The sequence below is a fragment of the Coenobita brevimanus genome, chromosome 21 (genome assembly GCF_032717465.1).
Source record: "Coenobita brevimanus isolate Jiangsu-jjx chromosome 21, ASM3271746v2, whole genome shotgun sequence".
Classification (NCBI taxonomy): Eukaryota; Metazoa; Arthropoda; class Malacostraca; order Decapoda; family Coenobitidae; genus Coenobita; species Coenobita brevimanus.
In genome coordinates, this window is record NC_136974.1 from 37,603,281 (window position 1) to 37,621,096 (window position 17,816).

The 17,816-nt window shown below is 40.1% G+C and overlaps 1 protein-coding gene across 1 annotated transcript; it reads left to right on the forward strand.

Moving 5' to 3' along the window:
- The first annotated feature begins 1,629 nt into the window (after positions 1 to 1,629).
- pasha (microprocessor complex subunit partner of drosha) lies at positions 1,630 to 8,444 on the forward strand. The gene is made up of 11 exons (XM_080266670.1): positions 1,630 to 1,756; positions 2,892 to 3,034; positions 3,669 to 3,812; positions 4,388 to 4,505; positions 4,815 to 4,965; positions 5,366 to 5,463; positions 6,007 to 6,144; positions 6,576 to 6,760; positions 7,060 to 7,317; positions 7,589 to 7,783; positions 8,352 to 8,444. The coding sequence occupies exons 1-11, from the start codon at positions 1,645 to 1,647 to the stop codon at positions 8,442 to 8,444; spliced, it is 1,635 nt and encodes a 544-aa protein (XP_080122796.1). The 5' UTR covers positions 1,630 to 1,644.
- The last annotated feature ends 9,372 nt before the right edge of the window (positions 8,445 to 17,816 follow it).

Below are 17,816 nucleotides of genomic sequence, written 5' to 3' on the forward strand. Positions count from 1 at the left end.
GAGGTGGGTATCACAGTTATGTGAGGAAGGCTCTGAGATGGCTTCATGTTGGCTGTAGGATGGGTAAAGTAATTTTTTTTATTTTTTTTATTTAATGGAAAAAAAAAAAAAAAAAAAAAGTAGTGTATGGCACCTGTGTATAGCCTGTAGGTACAGTATACCCTTATTCTCCAATCAGCCAAGTTATATGAAGGTTGGTATGAGTGTCCATCCAGCTTCACTGCACTTCACAGAGTTAGCCATAACTTCACCTTGTTGATTAATGCACCATTATTTCAGGAGAAATAAAAATATCCATTCATCAGTGCATATCTCACGTTGCACCAAAGAATGTATTTGTTCAACATTCTGTGGTGCTTAATTTTGTACTTTATTGTTGGTTTAGACTCCAGCTTCACTATTTGACAACAGATAACTTCATGCCATACAGTTTACAACTCATCCTTGTAATAGCACAGCACATTGATATACTGTAAACACGTTAATGTAGCATGTTAATATGAGATAAAAAACAATTGGCAAAACCCATGGGCTTGTTCACTATATACTGTATCACGGTGCTGAGGAGGGATGCCTTCACATGGTGACACCATTATAATTTGGTGCTGCCTGGTTGTATAAATGTCCCTCAGCTTGCCCCCTGTCCCTTGAAAGGAGAATGGTGGACTGCAGGAGTACTGCGACTTCAGCCTGCAGTCCACCAGGTTCGCATCTATATGAGCCTAGGGCCACAACAACAGCAACAAACATACCACCGTTGGCAGGTTATATAGATGTCGAGGGAAGGCAGCAGCAGCAGCAGTGATGGTCCACCCAGCAAGATGCCTCGGCTGGATTTCGAAGCAACCAACCGCGCTGACCAGGAGCGCACACAGGCTGCCTGGGACCACTGGGGGGCAACAGCCTCAGGTACTTGTTCAGTTATTGAGGCATTACAGTATTACCATTCACCATTGTCATCATCATCATCGTAACGTTCCTTCCTCGCAGATAAATTTGGTGTGTTGTAATGAAATGAAACATTCACTCTCTTTCCATGCTGTAGATGCAGACATAAGATTCCTTTTGTCCATGGTGCAGGTAGTAATGGTGGAGGTCGTGCCAGCGGTGGTAACGAAGGCCTGGGTGATGCGCGCTACGAGGACTTCCAGCTGCTTGACGAGGTTCACGGGGATGATGAGGAGAATGAGGCGCAGGGTACAACTCTTAACATCTACACTTGTTTGCATGGGGGCTGATATTACACTTGATTTTCAATAGTTCTACATTTATTGTAGGTCATTGGTGATGATGCCTGATGGTTTCTCCTTTAAGAGGTAATCCTGATGAAAATACATGAAAAATAACTACTGTAATAATAATCTGTCAGTTGCCAGATGCCTCAATCCTGTAAAGAGTGACCACAGACAAATCGCCTCCATGTCGCCCTGCCTAACTCCCATTTCCAGCATAGTCACTTGTATTCATGTCATCCACATAATTGAATCAAAATCTACCACAACTGCAACCATTTCAACACAGTGTCTGGCACCCAAACCCTCTCCCTTCGTCCAAACAGAAGGCCCAGATTCCGAAGATGACTATGACTCGGAGGTGCCGGAGGAGGAGATCGATGCCCTTCTGGAAGCAGGCCTACCGGAGGAAATGAAAGGGCCCCGGCGACGACGACGTGAGGCCCCAGTGCCTGAGGGAGGGGGCGAGGCAGGGGAGGAGAGTGAGGCGCCTTATGACGAGAGACAGAAGTTGGTGCTTGTGGGTAAGATTAAGAGCTGGCTGATGATGGAGTGCTTGTGGGTAGTTGTGGGGTGATGAAGGGGTGCTTGTGGGTAGGATTAGGAGTGGGGTGATGATTGGGTGCTTGTAGGTAGGATGGGATAATGATGGGGTGCTTGTGGGTAGGATGGGATGATGATGGGGTGCTTGTAAGATAGGAAGTGGGGCAATAATGGGGTGCTTGGATCATTCTCACAATGATGTATTATGTTGAAACTGTCTTGTCATATTCAGCGGTATAGATGTAGTCCCGTTTTTACCTGTGTTGATAGTCAGCAGGTCACTGAGTGGTCAGGATTCTTCTTCTGCTTCTGGCGGATTTGTTAAAAGAAGGCCTTTGGAGACATAAAAGTAGTACCATATAAGGTAATTTGACATGGAGAATCCAAATCTGCCAGCAGCTGACACCTGAGGTGGTGCCATTTAGCGACAGCTTTAGTAAAAGTTCTACATTTAAGCCTGTTGAGCCATAAAAGTGGTCCCATTTAAGGCTATTTGACATGGAGAATCCATGTTTGCTGTCAGCTGATACCTGTGGTGGTGCCATCTAGCAGCAACTTCAGTAAAAGCTCTTCATGTAAGCCCATTGAGATATAAGAGTAGATCTCTGTGTTAGGGCCACTTACCTTTTACAGCAAACTGTTTGAAATGTGACCCTTGCTGCAGGTCCCAGAGCAGTTTTGCTCATGTTAATCTTGGGATAATTTGACCCCCACGTACTGCTTATTTATTTGTTTATTTATTTTATATGCCCCATTGATGCCATTTTGATGAGTAAAATTCCAACGGGTGAGTAGAGTGTCTGTTTTATGCCAGTGTGTGACCTTGTCTGTATAGTATTATAAAAGTACAGTACTGGTAACATATGTGTAAGAGATAGATACTCTGATATGAAGCATGTAAGTGTGGATGTTGATGCCTGTGAGGTGGAATTAGGAGTTTCATGGCTTGAAACGTGAGTGAGTGAAAGTGTGGTCCATTCAATTGGCAGACTTTTGTTAGTTTTTCTGGTTCCCAGAACACTACCTCACTCTCTTCTTAGGTAAGAAGAGAGTTCTAGTTGATGATGATGATGAAAGAGGTACCCATGCTTTTGTTTTTGTGTATAACCATAACAGAGAAGGGAAGCAACCACTTTGAAGTGCTGCCGGAGGGATGGGTGCAAGTGACTCACAACAGCGGTATGCCTGTCTACCTGCACAAACAGTCACGCGTCTGTACCATGGCTAAACCGTACTTCCTCGGCCAGGCTTCTGTCAGAGTTAGTATCTTTGATGTATGAATTACAGTTGGGTAAATTCACCATTTTGGAAGTAGCTGCTCCAGTACGCATGTACAGTACAGTATTTAGATGCAGTCTTACAAAAAATTTCCTCCCCAAAACATAGTACACCTAAAACTATGGACTTGGTGTCAGAATGATCAGCTGTCATCATGTTATGTCCCCACAGATATACTTTCTTCTGAGTTTACTATTTTTAGGGGGTGAGGGGAGTTATAGTGTTTCATAAGATGGCATCTGAATGCATGCATAATAAAGCAGGTGTGTCTGAAATGGCGAGTGTACACTACCTTTTTTACTTTACCTTGACCCAGATTTTGGTTCTTTTGTAGCTTATTTTACATATGGTACCTCAGTGGCAGTACTACAGCCCTTCATCCTTTCCATAAAGCTAACTCGAGGGGTTAGATACAGCCTTCCTTAACATCGTCAGTAGTGTGGCACTTTCCTAAGGTGAATGTAATGGTCTGAAAGTGGTAATGATGTAAAAGAAAAATACATTATTGGGTTAAAGGCATTAATTGCATTAAAAAATAACCAGAGAGGCAACAGAGCACAAGGACTTATATACTCAACCATGTCCCTTCATATCCTTTTTTGTTTTAATTTCCAGAAACATGACATCCCCCTAAGCGCCATCCCGTGCCTGCAATATCTCCGAGCCCTGGAGGTTGAGCGAGGGGAAGGCAGTGGTGCAGAGGAGAGGGTGGAGAAAAGAACAGGAGGGAGTGAGGATGGGAAGGAACGCAGAGACTCAGCACCACAGGAGAATGGGGTGAAGGAGAGTGGGGATAGGGTGAGTGGGTAATGCCATTGAGTGTGAGAGGGTTTGTCATTATGGAGTAAATGAGAAGTGAGAAGCTGAGTGGGAGAGTATATGTCAGTGAGGTTGAGGGAGAGAGAGGGTAAGGGAGAAAGAGGTGGAGGGGTGGAGTGAAAAGGTATATGAATAAGATTGGTGTTAGATGGAGGAAGAGCAGGAGCAGCCTGCAGAGGACAATGTTACAAAGGAAATTTGTTTATGGGCATTCCCTCTGGGATTAAGGAATCTGACAGTATGTAGATAGATAGTCAGGTAGATAGATAGATAGATAGATAGACACATAGACAAAGTTTGAGGGGTATAGATGTATTATATACACACAAGCATATGATGGATTTGGTACCCCTTTTTTAACTTGATAGATGATGGAGTGACTATATGGCAATAGTAGTTCTATAGTTTGCAGTACCAGGTGTATGGAAAAAAAAGTTAGATGTTTTGTAGCAAACCTCCGACATATAACAAGGACTTGCTGTACATACATCATGTGTGTCCCTTAGCCCCCTGAGCCGCCCCTGCCCACGGAAAATGGTGTGGAGGGTGTGGGTAAGACCGGGGCGGGAGGATGTCCAGTGGCAGGGAGCAACAGTCTGGCCGCAGCACTCGCACTTACATCAGGCAAGGAAGGTGAGTTATTAGCCAACAGAGGCTGTAATTTTTAGTTCAATTAACAGGGAAATAACTTGTACAGTATTTGGTTGCAGAAGTTGCTAATCTAGTACACAGTGTTGTCATCTTATCACTGGAATACTGTTAGAGTCCTGGAGACTTTCCCATCTGGAGGGGATAGATTACAGCCTAAATGAATGCTTCACTGCTACAGAGCATTCCAGTGTTGAATAAAATTTGGAAAATCCATGAACATAAGCATATTGAAGGAGTTAATGCATCACATAAAACTGTACTTCTTTCATATATTAAGTTACATTTCCACAGGCCCCCCTTTGCCTGGCGGATTGATGGTGGGCAACGCCAAGATCGAGACAGCAGTGGAGAACCTTCAGCTGCAGTCCCTGGAGCCAGAGCAGCTGCGTCAGTACTGCCAGTCACGCTTCCTCTTCAGGACCATCAAGATCATCAGGTTTAAGTATGTTGATGGGGAGGCAGGGAGGAGTGTGTGTTGCTGATTTGGTTTGTGAATATTGTTTGTATAGGCATCTCACTGTTGTTTATAACCATTCCTCATTTTTCACAGTTTCAGCTGACTTTTGCTTATTTAGAAGAGAGTAAACCTTCACAGAATAAATTATTTGGGGGTGTATTTTTGGGATAATTTTACAAAATTGCATGTTAAATGTAATTACAGTACACTAACAAGTAGAACCTAATGTCTGGTGATGTTTTGAAGCACTGCAAAGAGATTATTGCCCATCACCTTGTTAGATTATGGCTGTGCGGGTCCTCCTAGATAGGTTTCCAATATGCACAGATTTTTTTAAAATAACAACTTTCTATACAACTGGTACCTGTAAATCTGTAACTGTTAGGTCGTGGGCTGAACGAAGGAGATTCCAGAAGATGAACAAGAAGAAAGAGAGGCCACAACTCCCTGAGGGCACCAAACTCATCTCTCTCAGGAAGCCTGGTTGGTTCACTTAAATATCGTATAGATGAACTGTACAGCCTCTTATTGGAGTGACTGGTATTCATATTGCTGTAAAATCGTTGTTCTCTGAAAATAATTAAACCTGCAATATCCATTTAATAAATCATTCATTATAAATCATCTTGTCCATATATTTGGGATGACAGGTATCCAGACAGCTTTAAAAATCAGTGTTCTCTAAAAAAAAAAAGTGTTGCATACAATATGCAATACTGTTCTTTTAATTTGTCATCAGTTATGATTGTCTGTGCTCTCAGAAAATAATTTTATGAACACTATACACTTAATTGGTCATCGATTATTTGTATTTGCTCCCTGAAATTACTTAAATATACACTGTATCCTTAATTGGTCATTGATTGTGTCCGTATGTGTGTATGTGCTCCATGGAAATAGTTGAAAATGCACTATACTTTAAATGATCCCTTGTGTTTGATTCTGTGTTATGATGTTGATGGTGATGATGTTACTGGTGATGATTATGATGATGGTGGTGGTGATGATAATGATGGTGCGGTACAGATGACGATGGCAACTCCGGCCCCAGCAGCAAGAAGGAGTGGATCATGAACCCCAATGGCAAGAGCTACGTGTGTATCCTCCACGAGTATGTCCAACATGCACTCAAGAAGCAGCCGAAATATGTGTTCAAGGAAGTGGGTAAGTGTTGCAATGCTGTCCCTTTATGGATGGTATGTGTCTTTTGAGTTTTCTGAGCACCTCTTCAGTAGTGGTTTATTCTGCATATTACAACTCAGTACCCTCAATTATATTGTTGATACAAGCTATATTGATGTTGAAATGATATAAGTAACATACAAGAGAATGTTAAGGTGTATGTATGAAATAAATCACTAAGAAAGAGGTGCTACAGACATCCTCGGCCACAAGTAAATGACCTTGTTCCCTGATGTCACGCCCTGGGCATGGCTGACAAATGAGTCTTCAAGCAGCTTTGTCCTGCATAGTAACTACACCTTTCCCACATCAGCTGTTAATACTGAACTTTACTCTCATAAGAACACTGAAGTGTCATACGAGAATTAAATAGATACAGTAATATGCACCCAACCCCATGTATCATCCTGCAGAGAATGCTGCAACCCCATATGCTGCCACAATCATGATCAACGAGATGCAGTACAGCACAGGGTATGGCAGCAGCAAGAAGCAGGCCAAGATGCAGGCAGCCAAGGCTACACTGGAGATACTACTGCCTGAGCTGGGAGAGAAGATCAGGGAAGAGTCCAATACTAAGACAGATGCTGACTTGTCTGTGAGTTCTCTATTTTATATTTACTGGTTTTGCATTAACTGTTTCACTGCTTTATATTTTATTCTTGCTTCCATCACATTATTGAGCTACCCCTGGTGGTGAATGGGTTAGAAACAGTCCTATATAACCATCTTCAAGGATTATATCTCTACTGTTTTCTCTGGACCCACCTCACCCCATCCTTGGGTGGGAAGAGAGGTTAGGATGATGATGATGATGGAATGACCCCTCCTTCCAAGATGCATCACCTCTTGCATATTCCCCCAATTTGTCACTCATCCACGTTCTGTTCTGGACAGTACTTTGACGAGATCCGCATTGAAGACCCTCGCGTTCCTGACCTGTGCAACAAGACCAGTGAGCTCTCCCCGTACTCCATCCTGCTAAACTGTCTTCAGCGTAACTTTGGCCTAGATGGGGCCAGCATCGACTCCCGGCTGGTGACACAGAAGAACCAGAAGAACGAGTTTGTTATGACCGTGGGCAAGCACACAGTTCAGGTCCAGTGCAAAAACAAGAAGGATGGCAAGCAGAGAGCATCACAGGCTATATTACAGGTGGGTGCAGATTGGTCTATAAGGTGACATTGCTTATGTTTGTTTTTTATACTAATGTGGTGGACTTGTAGTAGTCTCCTTCTATCAGGTTTCTTCTTGCTCTGAACCCAGTGTCACCTCATCCTTAAGTTGGAGGAGTCAAGATGATGATGATGGTTTTGTTAAAATTATAACTTCACACTGGAACAATGGGATTAGACATAAACCAATACTATCTATCTATATACCTAGGCTGCTTCCCCCAAGGAAATTTAAAATTGCCCCTCCACAGAAGCTACACCCACACATCAACAGCTGGGGGTCACTCCTGAGGCTTTACGGGAATAGGTCAATGCAGACGATGAGAGAGAAGAAGGCGGAAGAGCAGGAAATAACACTGCTGCAATCCAACGCCACTGTCAACCAGCCCAATACGTCCATTATCAATAAACTCAAACAAGAGATGCTCAAACTCCAGGAGATGAGGGTATGTCTTCATTGATTTGTATGGAAGGTGAAGAGCCTAGGAAACTAACAGCTGATTGAGTTGGTTGGAAGAATTTTGTAAGAAGGAGTGTATGACAAGAGTTTGGGACCTCTGCTTTTTATGGAGGGTGAAGAGCCTAGGAAATTGACAGTTGATTTGAGTTGGTTGGAAGAGTTTTGTAAGGAGTGTATGACACGGGTTTGGGAGCCATTGTTTCCCATTGAAGTGATGGTAGTTCGGTAATTTCTAACTGGTCAGTAAAATGCAGCATGAGAATGTGGATGCCTGCACCTGTGGGTTGAACTCAGGATTCTTGGGGCTAGAAGGGTGAGTGAGTGAGAGCAAATGAACTAGTCAGACCCTTAGTAAACATGTCCTATCAGGTTTATTCTTGATGTCTGGACTCTACTTCATGGCATCCTTAGGTGGGAAAAGAGTTCTGGATGATGATGATGATTAATTGAGGAGGAGGAGAAAGAGATGGAGAGGATGTTTGCAAGACTTCACTGATGCTAGTGGTAGAGCACATCAGTTTCCTTACTAACCAAGTGCCTTTCCTTCCTGCCAGAACTCCATACAACCCATTGGCAAGTTCCTGCCCCCTGAGGACGTTGCACTGCCCTCCGCCTCTGGTATCGACCTCAACAATGTGGACTTATAATAATGGAGAGAGATATTGAGTGAGGAAATGAAGAGTTGTTAATTTAAGATATTGAAAGAGTCATTAAGTAGTTAAGACATTGAAAGGGTTAATAAGGAGGAAGTGAAGAGTTCTTAAGTAAGAAAAATAGTTGTTAAGGAAGACACTGAAAGTCGTTAACTAGCTAAGACATTGAAAGGATCGTCAGACAATGAAATAGTCGTTAGGTAAGACATGGCAGTTGGTCCTTGAGATATGTTGCCTTTTTGCTGTTTGCATTTTCTGTTTGCCCTGGCCTGTCAGCCAGATATAGTCACAGTACTTCTTTATTTTTGTCATCATGATTTTGTTTATCATAGGAGAGCTTGATGACAGTGAGGGAGTTGCTGGAGGCTGTGTCAAATTGACAAAGTTTTTAAAAGTGTCTCCCGAGGTGGATGAAAATGTCGAGATACCAGGAATAAATTAATTAAATATGTCATGGGATTCAAGGGAGTAATTCCTAAGTAAATTATACATAGATTTTGGCACTTAAAGGTCATTGGTATCAGTAAAGTTGACCTTTAACTTACACCACCAGATATATGGACTGTGTTGTGATATTTTGTAATGCATCTCTAGTACTGTATATAATTTGTCACTTGGTCATCTTTTTAAAATTTCCATGAGTTTGATAGGACATTCAGCGATGTACTAAAATTATATGTATACAATTGTGCAATATTATACTGTACTTGTTATTCTTATTTGAAACTTAGACCATTTAAATTGGTGAATATACAGTTATCGCACTATCCTTTTATTTATGTGTTTCATAGTATTGAACTTATATGTATTTGTGCTTATTCTTACATCTGTCTATGGTCATGGTGGATAGGGAATGTGATTTTAAGCTGTTACCTTTTATGGTGTGTAGGATAAAACGGCATTACTTGGCTTCAGTAGGAGTATTGGTAACGTACAGAGTGAATTTAAGTCTTTTAGGAGCATTTGTTGTTTTCAGTATTTGTGGAGGTTTGGAGAACATAGAACAGGAGAACATAACCCCTTGTGAATTTTAAAGGTATACTGTTCTGCACTTGTACTTAACTTTGTACAGCGTGTTGTAATATGTCTGTATTTAACTTTGTCCTACTATTTAAATGCTGATCTTAATTTGTCTGTGTTCCAATATGTGTATATGTGGCTGTGAAGAATATTATTAAACCTCAAAGACTGTATAGCTATTGTGTGGGCCAAGTTTTACAGCAAGAGTCCAGATGCAGAGACATTACATACATTATATAGTAGCGGTTGTGGTTGTTGTTAGTGATATATGCTGCAAAGAACTTTTAGCATCAGTGTTGGGTTGTAATTAAAACTATCAATTCAATATCTTTTTCTTGGACATGATGATGATGATGATGATGACGATGATGATGATGATTAGTAGTAGTACCTCCAGACAATTTTATTCAACACAGGGAAGACATTTTGTATATAGGTATTTTATAGAGGCTGTATCCAACACCACTAGATTGCAGTCTCCCCTAAGCTGAATAACGTCGTACTGGTACCGAGAATAAAGCAAAACTGTTGTTGTTCATGTGAAGGGGTTATGAATATGAACTATATTTTTAAGTCCTGGCAGTGACAGTTAAAATGATGATGATGATAATGATGATGAAGACAATGATGATGATGACGATGATGATGATGATGATGACGACGATGATGATGACTGTTGTGTAGGTCGTCAACTTTAGGCATTTCCACAGTGATGGATCATTACCACAAAAAGCAAACTGTGATACTCCAAGCAAATTAATCAGTTCGTGAAGGTGTTGTTGGATGAGTTTGAGAATTTGTGACTAATGCCTGGTGAATGTTATTTTAATTTTAGTATATTGTATTTAAGACACTGGTGCTGTTAAGTCTAGGGAGACCTATGAGAAACACAGATCAGACAATTTCCATCAGTGTATAGTTTGTTGTCTTTTAGTTAGTTGTTTTCCGGGGAGGTGCTTTGGCCATGTGGAGAGGATGGAGAGTGAGAGACTAACTAGGAGTGTATGTGAGTGAGGTGGAAGGGGGGAGAGGGAAGGGGAGACTGAGGATGAGATAGAGTGATGGAGTGGAGAGCTATATGAAAGAGGGGGATGTAAGTTGGGGGGAAGGCAGCAAAATGGCAGGGGACAGGGTAACATGGAGGTGATTTGTTTGTGGTCACCCCTTACGGGATTAAGGCGTCTGGTTATAAATAGATTGATTGATTGATAGTATAGTTGGTTTATTCCTGCCAGTCAGAAAATTGCTACTCTACTCTATTGAATATTGATCCGTCATGGGAGATGGGTGGATAATGTTAAGGTCCGAATTCTTGTTGGTTAGGGACGCTCTCTAACACCTCTTCCTTGGCAATATATTTTTTGGACATGGCTAGTTTCAGTATCCTTTTGTACATTATATACTTAGACAGAGTAGGGCCATATTGTATTACAATGGTTTAACAGATGACACTAAAGAAGAAAATAAGTATAATAAATCGCCCAAGAAAAGTGTTAGGGAGCTTCCTTAAAAGCGCGAATATGGACTCTAGACTCCGGGTTAACGCTTGCTGCTACAGGAAGATATTTTGAACTTAGGAAAGGCATCTCATACTGAAGGGGTTTATTGAGGGTGTATCTAACTCTTCCAGGTCTAGAAGTCTATCTGAAGCTGAATATAATTGTCAGGGAATTATTGGAATACTGTATTTTGAAAAAGAATCCTCGAACTTACAGGGTTAAATATGTTGACTATGAAGACATGTTTTGTAATTGAAGTATGGATGTAATATTACCATATCCTGTCATTAAATCACCTGTAATTGACAAAAAAACGGGGGGGGGCAAATTTGTCAGGTACGATTAGGCAGATTATAGCCCGTCTGTCCCCTGCCAAACAACTGTAAATATTTAAGTGTGATCTGTATTCTTGGGGTAATATTGATTATGGGTTTTAACCAGTTTTTCCAAGAAATAATACCATAGCAGTTAAATATTTTCATTATATTCAATCGAATTATTCAGGCTACTATTCTCACTGGTTTTAATGTGAAGTGTTGGTAACTGTAAAAATAATGAAAAGAGTATACATAAGCAGTTGTATACACAGCTTTGGCTCAAAATCTCTGCATACAGCCCCTGGTTCAAAGTATTTGGTTGTCGTAATGCATCTTGTCAACCAGTCATATACATCAAGACTTTGCTGTAATGAGAATGGTTTGGTGGGAGGTGAAACTGCCACACTGGTGAAAATTGTCCAGTCTCTTTAAGCTGTAGCATATTTGTTGTAACCTGACAAAGATTCCTATCCCCTTTCAGCCCAGTTGATTGCCAGGTTGTCAGACTAGAGAGTGAGTTTGACTGGTAACCAAGAAGACTTCTCAAATTTCATATAATCACAACTTAATACTTCAAATTGTGGAAATGGCCTCGTTCCAGAATGTGAAAACAAACCAGCTATTTAGTCTCTCTAATTGACAACCTGGTTTAGATGTTAAGATGTATGGCCAGATAAATTCTTGTAGTGTTAAGTAATTTGGTGTTTGTTAGTTGTTTTTGTTTCTGTTTTACTAATATTTAGATTTAAGCTAACATGCTGATTCTCACTTGAATATTGTGGTACTTTGTTCACCCAGTTTCTTGTACAGTGCTCCCTGCTTTACTTTGGTAATGTATTAACACTGTACTGTGTATTTGTTGGTAACACAGGAACTGTGTTTTAGATAATACATTCCAAAAATCTAAGGGTTAGCCCCAGTTTCCCTACACAAACCCAAAAGGAGAATGTTTGCCCCTTCAGAATGTGAAGGATAGGGTGTATAGTAGTGGTAGTAGTAACCACACATTCACCTGAAACATGAACCCAATGGACTGTGGGCTGAAGTTGCCATTCTCCAGAAGTCCATCATCCCCCTTTTGGGGGATAGAAAGGGAGTTGTGAGGAGTTTGTATAACTGGGCAGCAGGGATGTTTGGTTACATCAGTGCTGCAGCATGAAGGCCTCCCTGTCCAGAACCATATTCATACAGATACATGTAATTTATAATGTACCTTAAACAAGCCATCACCAGTCACCCAGCCTGTGATTACTGTGCAGTCTTACACATCATTTTTCAAATATTGAGTTATATCGGTACCATTTTTCTGTTTTGCTGTAGATATAAAAGAGCTTGACAGCACAATATTTTTGAGTCACACTGTGATAAAAGTATTTGAAGAGGTTTTTAGCAATATAAGTGGTATTTACACCAAGATTTAACCATGAGTTTCTTGGCTAGGTGTTTTATGTCCAAATGGTTCATATTGGGGAGGTGGGGCCCAGAGGGTAGCGTGTTGTAGTTCTCCGAGTTGTCATTTATGTCATTAGGTGAACAAAGCTGATGCATGCAAGCATATACAGGACTAGGTCATGTTTCCATACCTCTTCAAACTTGGTTCACTGCACATTTCCTGTGGTTTATCACTTTACCCAAATATGTCAGAGAAAGTCACCAAGACTTTTCCCCCATGTACAAGACTGGTTTGGTACTTTTCCCTAATCCCCTCATACATGGGGCATTGTTGTTGCTGTTGAAGTATTGCATAGAATTTGGTAAGTTAGGGACATTGTACAATATACAGTTGCTAGTCAGGAAATATAACATTTCCAAATTGTTAATAACATGTCATGTTTTCAGTTCGAACAGAGTGCCACTGTACCAAGCTTGTAAATGAACTACAATAGTTTAAGTTTATCCTGCCTGTTTTTAACAAAAATGAAAAATACAAATAAATTTAAATAATTATAATATAAGAAGCTTTAAACAGTCGTTTATTTTTGTGTCTGCCATATCTAGAAAGCTCAGCAGGGCAGTGAAACACTGGGAAGTAAAAGAAAAGGATACGAGAATGGAACAAAATGACATGAGAATGATCCAGTCGATACTGTATGTGGAGTAAAACTGGGTGATGGGATATCCTCAAAAGGGCTGAGAAGACATGTGGGAGTGGAAAGCATCAGAAAGGAAACTGAGATGGTTGGAACATGCTGAGTGGCTGGACCAGGGAGGGGGTTGATGAGGAGGTGTAGATATTAGAAAGTTCCAGCTGTCATTGGAGAGGCAGACCAAGGAAGTGAGAACAGGGAGGTCAGTGCTGGCCTCAGATATAGCAGTATTAGCACAGAGCTGGGCCAGAACAGTGCAAAGTGAATGCTACATTATCAGGTGAATCTGTTTGACTCTTGCTAATAGAGTTAAAACCAAAAATGATATACAACGGGGGAAGGATCACCTCTAACAATACTATTCACAGTTGCTATGCTGCAATCCTCTCTAAGGCTGAAATATATCAGATCATTACAGAATGCTTTATTCTATTTTTTATTACAAAGTTTTGTTTGTGCTTACTATAGTAAAAAATAATTTTACATTAAAAAGCCAGGGTGGGTGGGGGAGGTGCCAATGAGATCATGAACCTCATTTACATGCTCCATCCCCAAACCAGAGGCAAGTAATATTTAAATAACATGTAAACCAAAAAATTCATGCTGCTCTGGATAAAAAACAATGGGATACGTGATGACTGCAGTACTTGAGCAACTGTAACAAAGCAACAGATAACTTAAGTATTCAAGTAACAGTTGCATATCGTGTAATGCAAAAGAAGGATGTGTAGCTGCATTTTCACAAGTAACCTACAATAAACATCAGTAGCAAAAATATAACAAAACTATACCATACTTACAACACAAGTAGCACTGAACTGAAGAACCACCATGGTAGATAACATGTTGCCATACTAAAACATATGCCCTATACTGTATAGCATGACCTAATCTAACTTGGCACGAGCCAGAAGAGGATAGATGTAAACACTAAGCACCGTCAATATTCTAGGTCTCAAAGCTATGTTCAGTGCATCATAATATACATCAACAGTACGACACAACACTTGCGAGTAAAAAATTAGTCTTTACAAAGTGTAGTTCACTGCTGCTATGAAAGAGGGGAGTGTGTAAGTGTGGGTGTGGGTGGGTAAGCAAGTAGTATATATATATACATAAAGAGCAGACACCTGTATAAAGAAAGCCAAAGCTGCAGATTTAGGTAGTCAAATATACAGGATACACAAGACATATCAACATTTTTGTATAAAAGATGTGACTGGCCTAGATCTAACATCATTCAGAAATTCCATTAGTTATGATAATTTGACAGAAAAGATGGGCATCACTAATCAAATTTTTTGTAATAAGAATATGAGCTCATAAAGATAACTGGAATATAATATCACACTTAACATAAAAGAACCACAAATCAAAAGGAAAAACCATGGAAAAGTACAAAGAGCTTGTGGAAAACAAATAGGAAACCAAGCACATGGGAAAAATAACAGGAAACTAAGTAGAGAGAACGTGGAAAAAAGTGCAATTGAAGAGAACATGAAAAACACAGATACCAAATTTCAATATATATATACTGTACAGATAATCAACTGAGTAAAGCTTTTGTCATGCACTGATACCAAGAAGTAGCATTTTCAGGGTTGTTAGTAGTAAATGACGGAACAGCAGAAACAAAACAACATACAACGTGCAAAACCAATATGATTAAAGTCTGTAACAAACTTGTGGGAACGTAAAAATGCAAAATCCTTATCAGTATGAGATTAACAGGGATATTTTGCTACAGAAATGCCATTGGAAGCATAGTACAGCAGGCCTCAAAGATGTTATGCCATCATTTAACCCTCTGGCTGTGGAATATCTACTTTGATGATTTTAATAAACTTAGAAACTTGGTGCATGAAAAATACAAAACTACCACACTTAGCCTTTTAAGAAGAACTTTATATTATTCCAGTACTCCAAATTACCCATGGATGATTTTACTCAGCCAACAGACCATCACAACAGCCAAGGGATTAAGAAATTGCTCTCTGACGGTGAAAACCTCAGCCCAATGCCCCCATGCAGTTGGCAGTAATGGTAATATGTTGTACAGGTACTTTATATATACAGAACTAATGTAATTAATCTCACATTAGGTTTGGTTTTTAATAATGTGCACAATACAGGTAACCTAGAATACTGTACAGGAAAATATTGGTCTCGTTACGGTCCATTTCAAATTGAACTGCACTCAGCCACAACCCACACCCCTTCCCTTTCCTACCAATACTCCCTCACTCTAACTTCACCACCGGTAATTAATGTGGAATGACCTATAATTGCAGGAGGTGGAGGAACAGAGAATGGCAAGGTGTGGAAGGGTGTGGGTCACAGCCAAGTGTTACTCTCATTTGGAATGGACTATAGAAACCACTGAACAGCTACAAAACACTGCCTGGTGATTGGACTACCTTACTGTATTACTGTATTGTACATCCATCTGTCAGTTCTCTACTGTACCGAACTGCACAAGAAACGTATGAACATTCATTACAACTATCACATTTATCTGGCTCCTTATACTGTGCTAAACATTACACCTCTAGCTCAGTTACCATAGTACTGGGCATTTTGATAATTTTGGCCTGAGAAAACATTTGTAGCACAAAAAACTAACTGAGACAGCAGGAAACTATCTCTGTCTATTGTGCTGCATGTATTTAAATTAATTAACCAAAGACTGTATTCTTACTGGTTATCGTGGCTCCCCAGCATCTCCTTACCGCTGTACTTTTGCACATGGCACGTTCTGATTCCCTTGTACAATATATATGCAAACTGCAGTATATTTAAGCTGTGTACAAGAGAAATATCAAGGTGTAATAATAATAATAATAAGAATAATTTAAAAAATCGTTAAACAAAAGATGCTAGAAACCCTCCTGTGTCAATGTGCATACAATGCCAAGTGTCCTGAGCTCATATTCATTTGAGGAGAGCAGGATTACTACCACCTTTTTTGTAACTGATTTACTGTTCTAATTACAGCCTGGTATTCTCTCATGTGTTATTTGCAGAAAATGGTGAGTGGAACAGTAGTGATTAGACAAAAGGAAGAGGAAGAGTATTTACGAGCAAGGGAAGGATAAGGAAGAGCTTGCAAGTGAGGCAAGTGAACATAATGTAGCCTGCAGGTGGTTTTCATGTCCAGTTGTCTAGGAGTTCCCAAAAAGGAGCATGGGACTGGATATGATTACGATGATGATGATGACAATTTAATTCTAACAGTTTGTATAAATATCATAGACAAAAATATTAACATGCCATATCCAGAAATAAATGGTAAGGAAGGGGTGTTACAAAGCCTTCTAATCCAAAGGGAATCCCAATCTTGGTCTTGTGGTATACTCAACCTTATGCAACTAATCATTTAAAATTACTAGTCTTCCATATACAGTATTTATAAGGTTAACATTAACTGCAAGTCTTATATACTTAACCTCACACAGTCAAAACAAAATGCCATCTGTGAATACTACGACTTCATAAACAAATTATCTTGAGAATACTCCTCCAATGCTTCATTCTTCAAACTGATGGTTATTTTACATTCTTGCCACATCTAGATGGCTCTGTTCTGCTCAGTAAAGACTTTCTGAGCAGAAGGGTTTAGATACAGCCTTCATTAGCCCCCATGGTAATGTGGTGCTTGCCTACACTGAACAGAATCACCTTGAAATAGCAAGAACAGCATTTGCAACCCTAGGCTCATCGCAATGTGAACCCAGTGAACTGCAAGTCAAAGCTGCCATTCCACAGCCCACAATCCTCCCTTTGGGGAAAAGTGATGGGAATGAGGGTCATTTATAACAGGGCAGCTCCACCACCCAGTCATGTTGGTACCACCACATGAAAGTATCCCTCTCCAGCACAAAATAGCAAGAGTAAAAATGAAATATACATCACGAGTGACGGAGTTGCAGGTGATGCATATGTGACTGTTTACGGTACTTCTGTCACAAGATAATACCCTGGCCTGTGAACCAACCAGCAGATTATAAATACAAACACTACTTCATTACCACCTCGTATAAATTAAAAAGGACACATGATTTCATTACACTTCTGCTCAGAGTTTCTATTTTCAAAACCCCATCCAAAACCTGCAAATCCAGTATACAGATTTCATCTCTGCATATGGTTCTCCTCAGCCTCAATCCATACCTGGGCTGCCATTATTAATTTTAACTGTCTTCCTATTACAGTTCTTAATTTCCCTTCATTCATTCATCATATGCCCATACTTTGCCTTTAAACAGTAATACATCAAACCATCTACTTCCGCCTGGTAAACACTAATTACAGTAATATATATATATATATTTACTAAACCGGGTACCTTACCTCTACACTCAACTGTCTACACATATATTCACAACTACTGTAATGGCCACTGTAACTACTTTTTAAGAGTACAAATGGCATAGCATAAATTAA

Bases quoted from the DNA above. Each gene is read 5' to 3' on its own strand.
- pasha (XM_080266670.1), top strand. From the start codon at position 1,645: ATGAAAGGGCCCCGGCGACGACGACGTGAGGCCCCAGTGCCTGAGGGA. The intron at 4,966-5,365 runs GTATGTTGATGG...TGTAACTGTTAG, and splicing joins ATCAAGATCATCAGGTTTAA to GTCGTGGGCTGAACGAAGGA. The intron at 7,318-7,588 runs GTGGGTGCAGAT...GCCCCTCCACAG, and splicing joins CATCACAGGCTATATTACAG to AAGCTACACCCACACATCAA.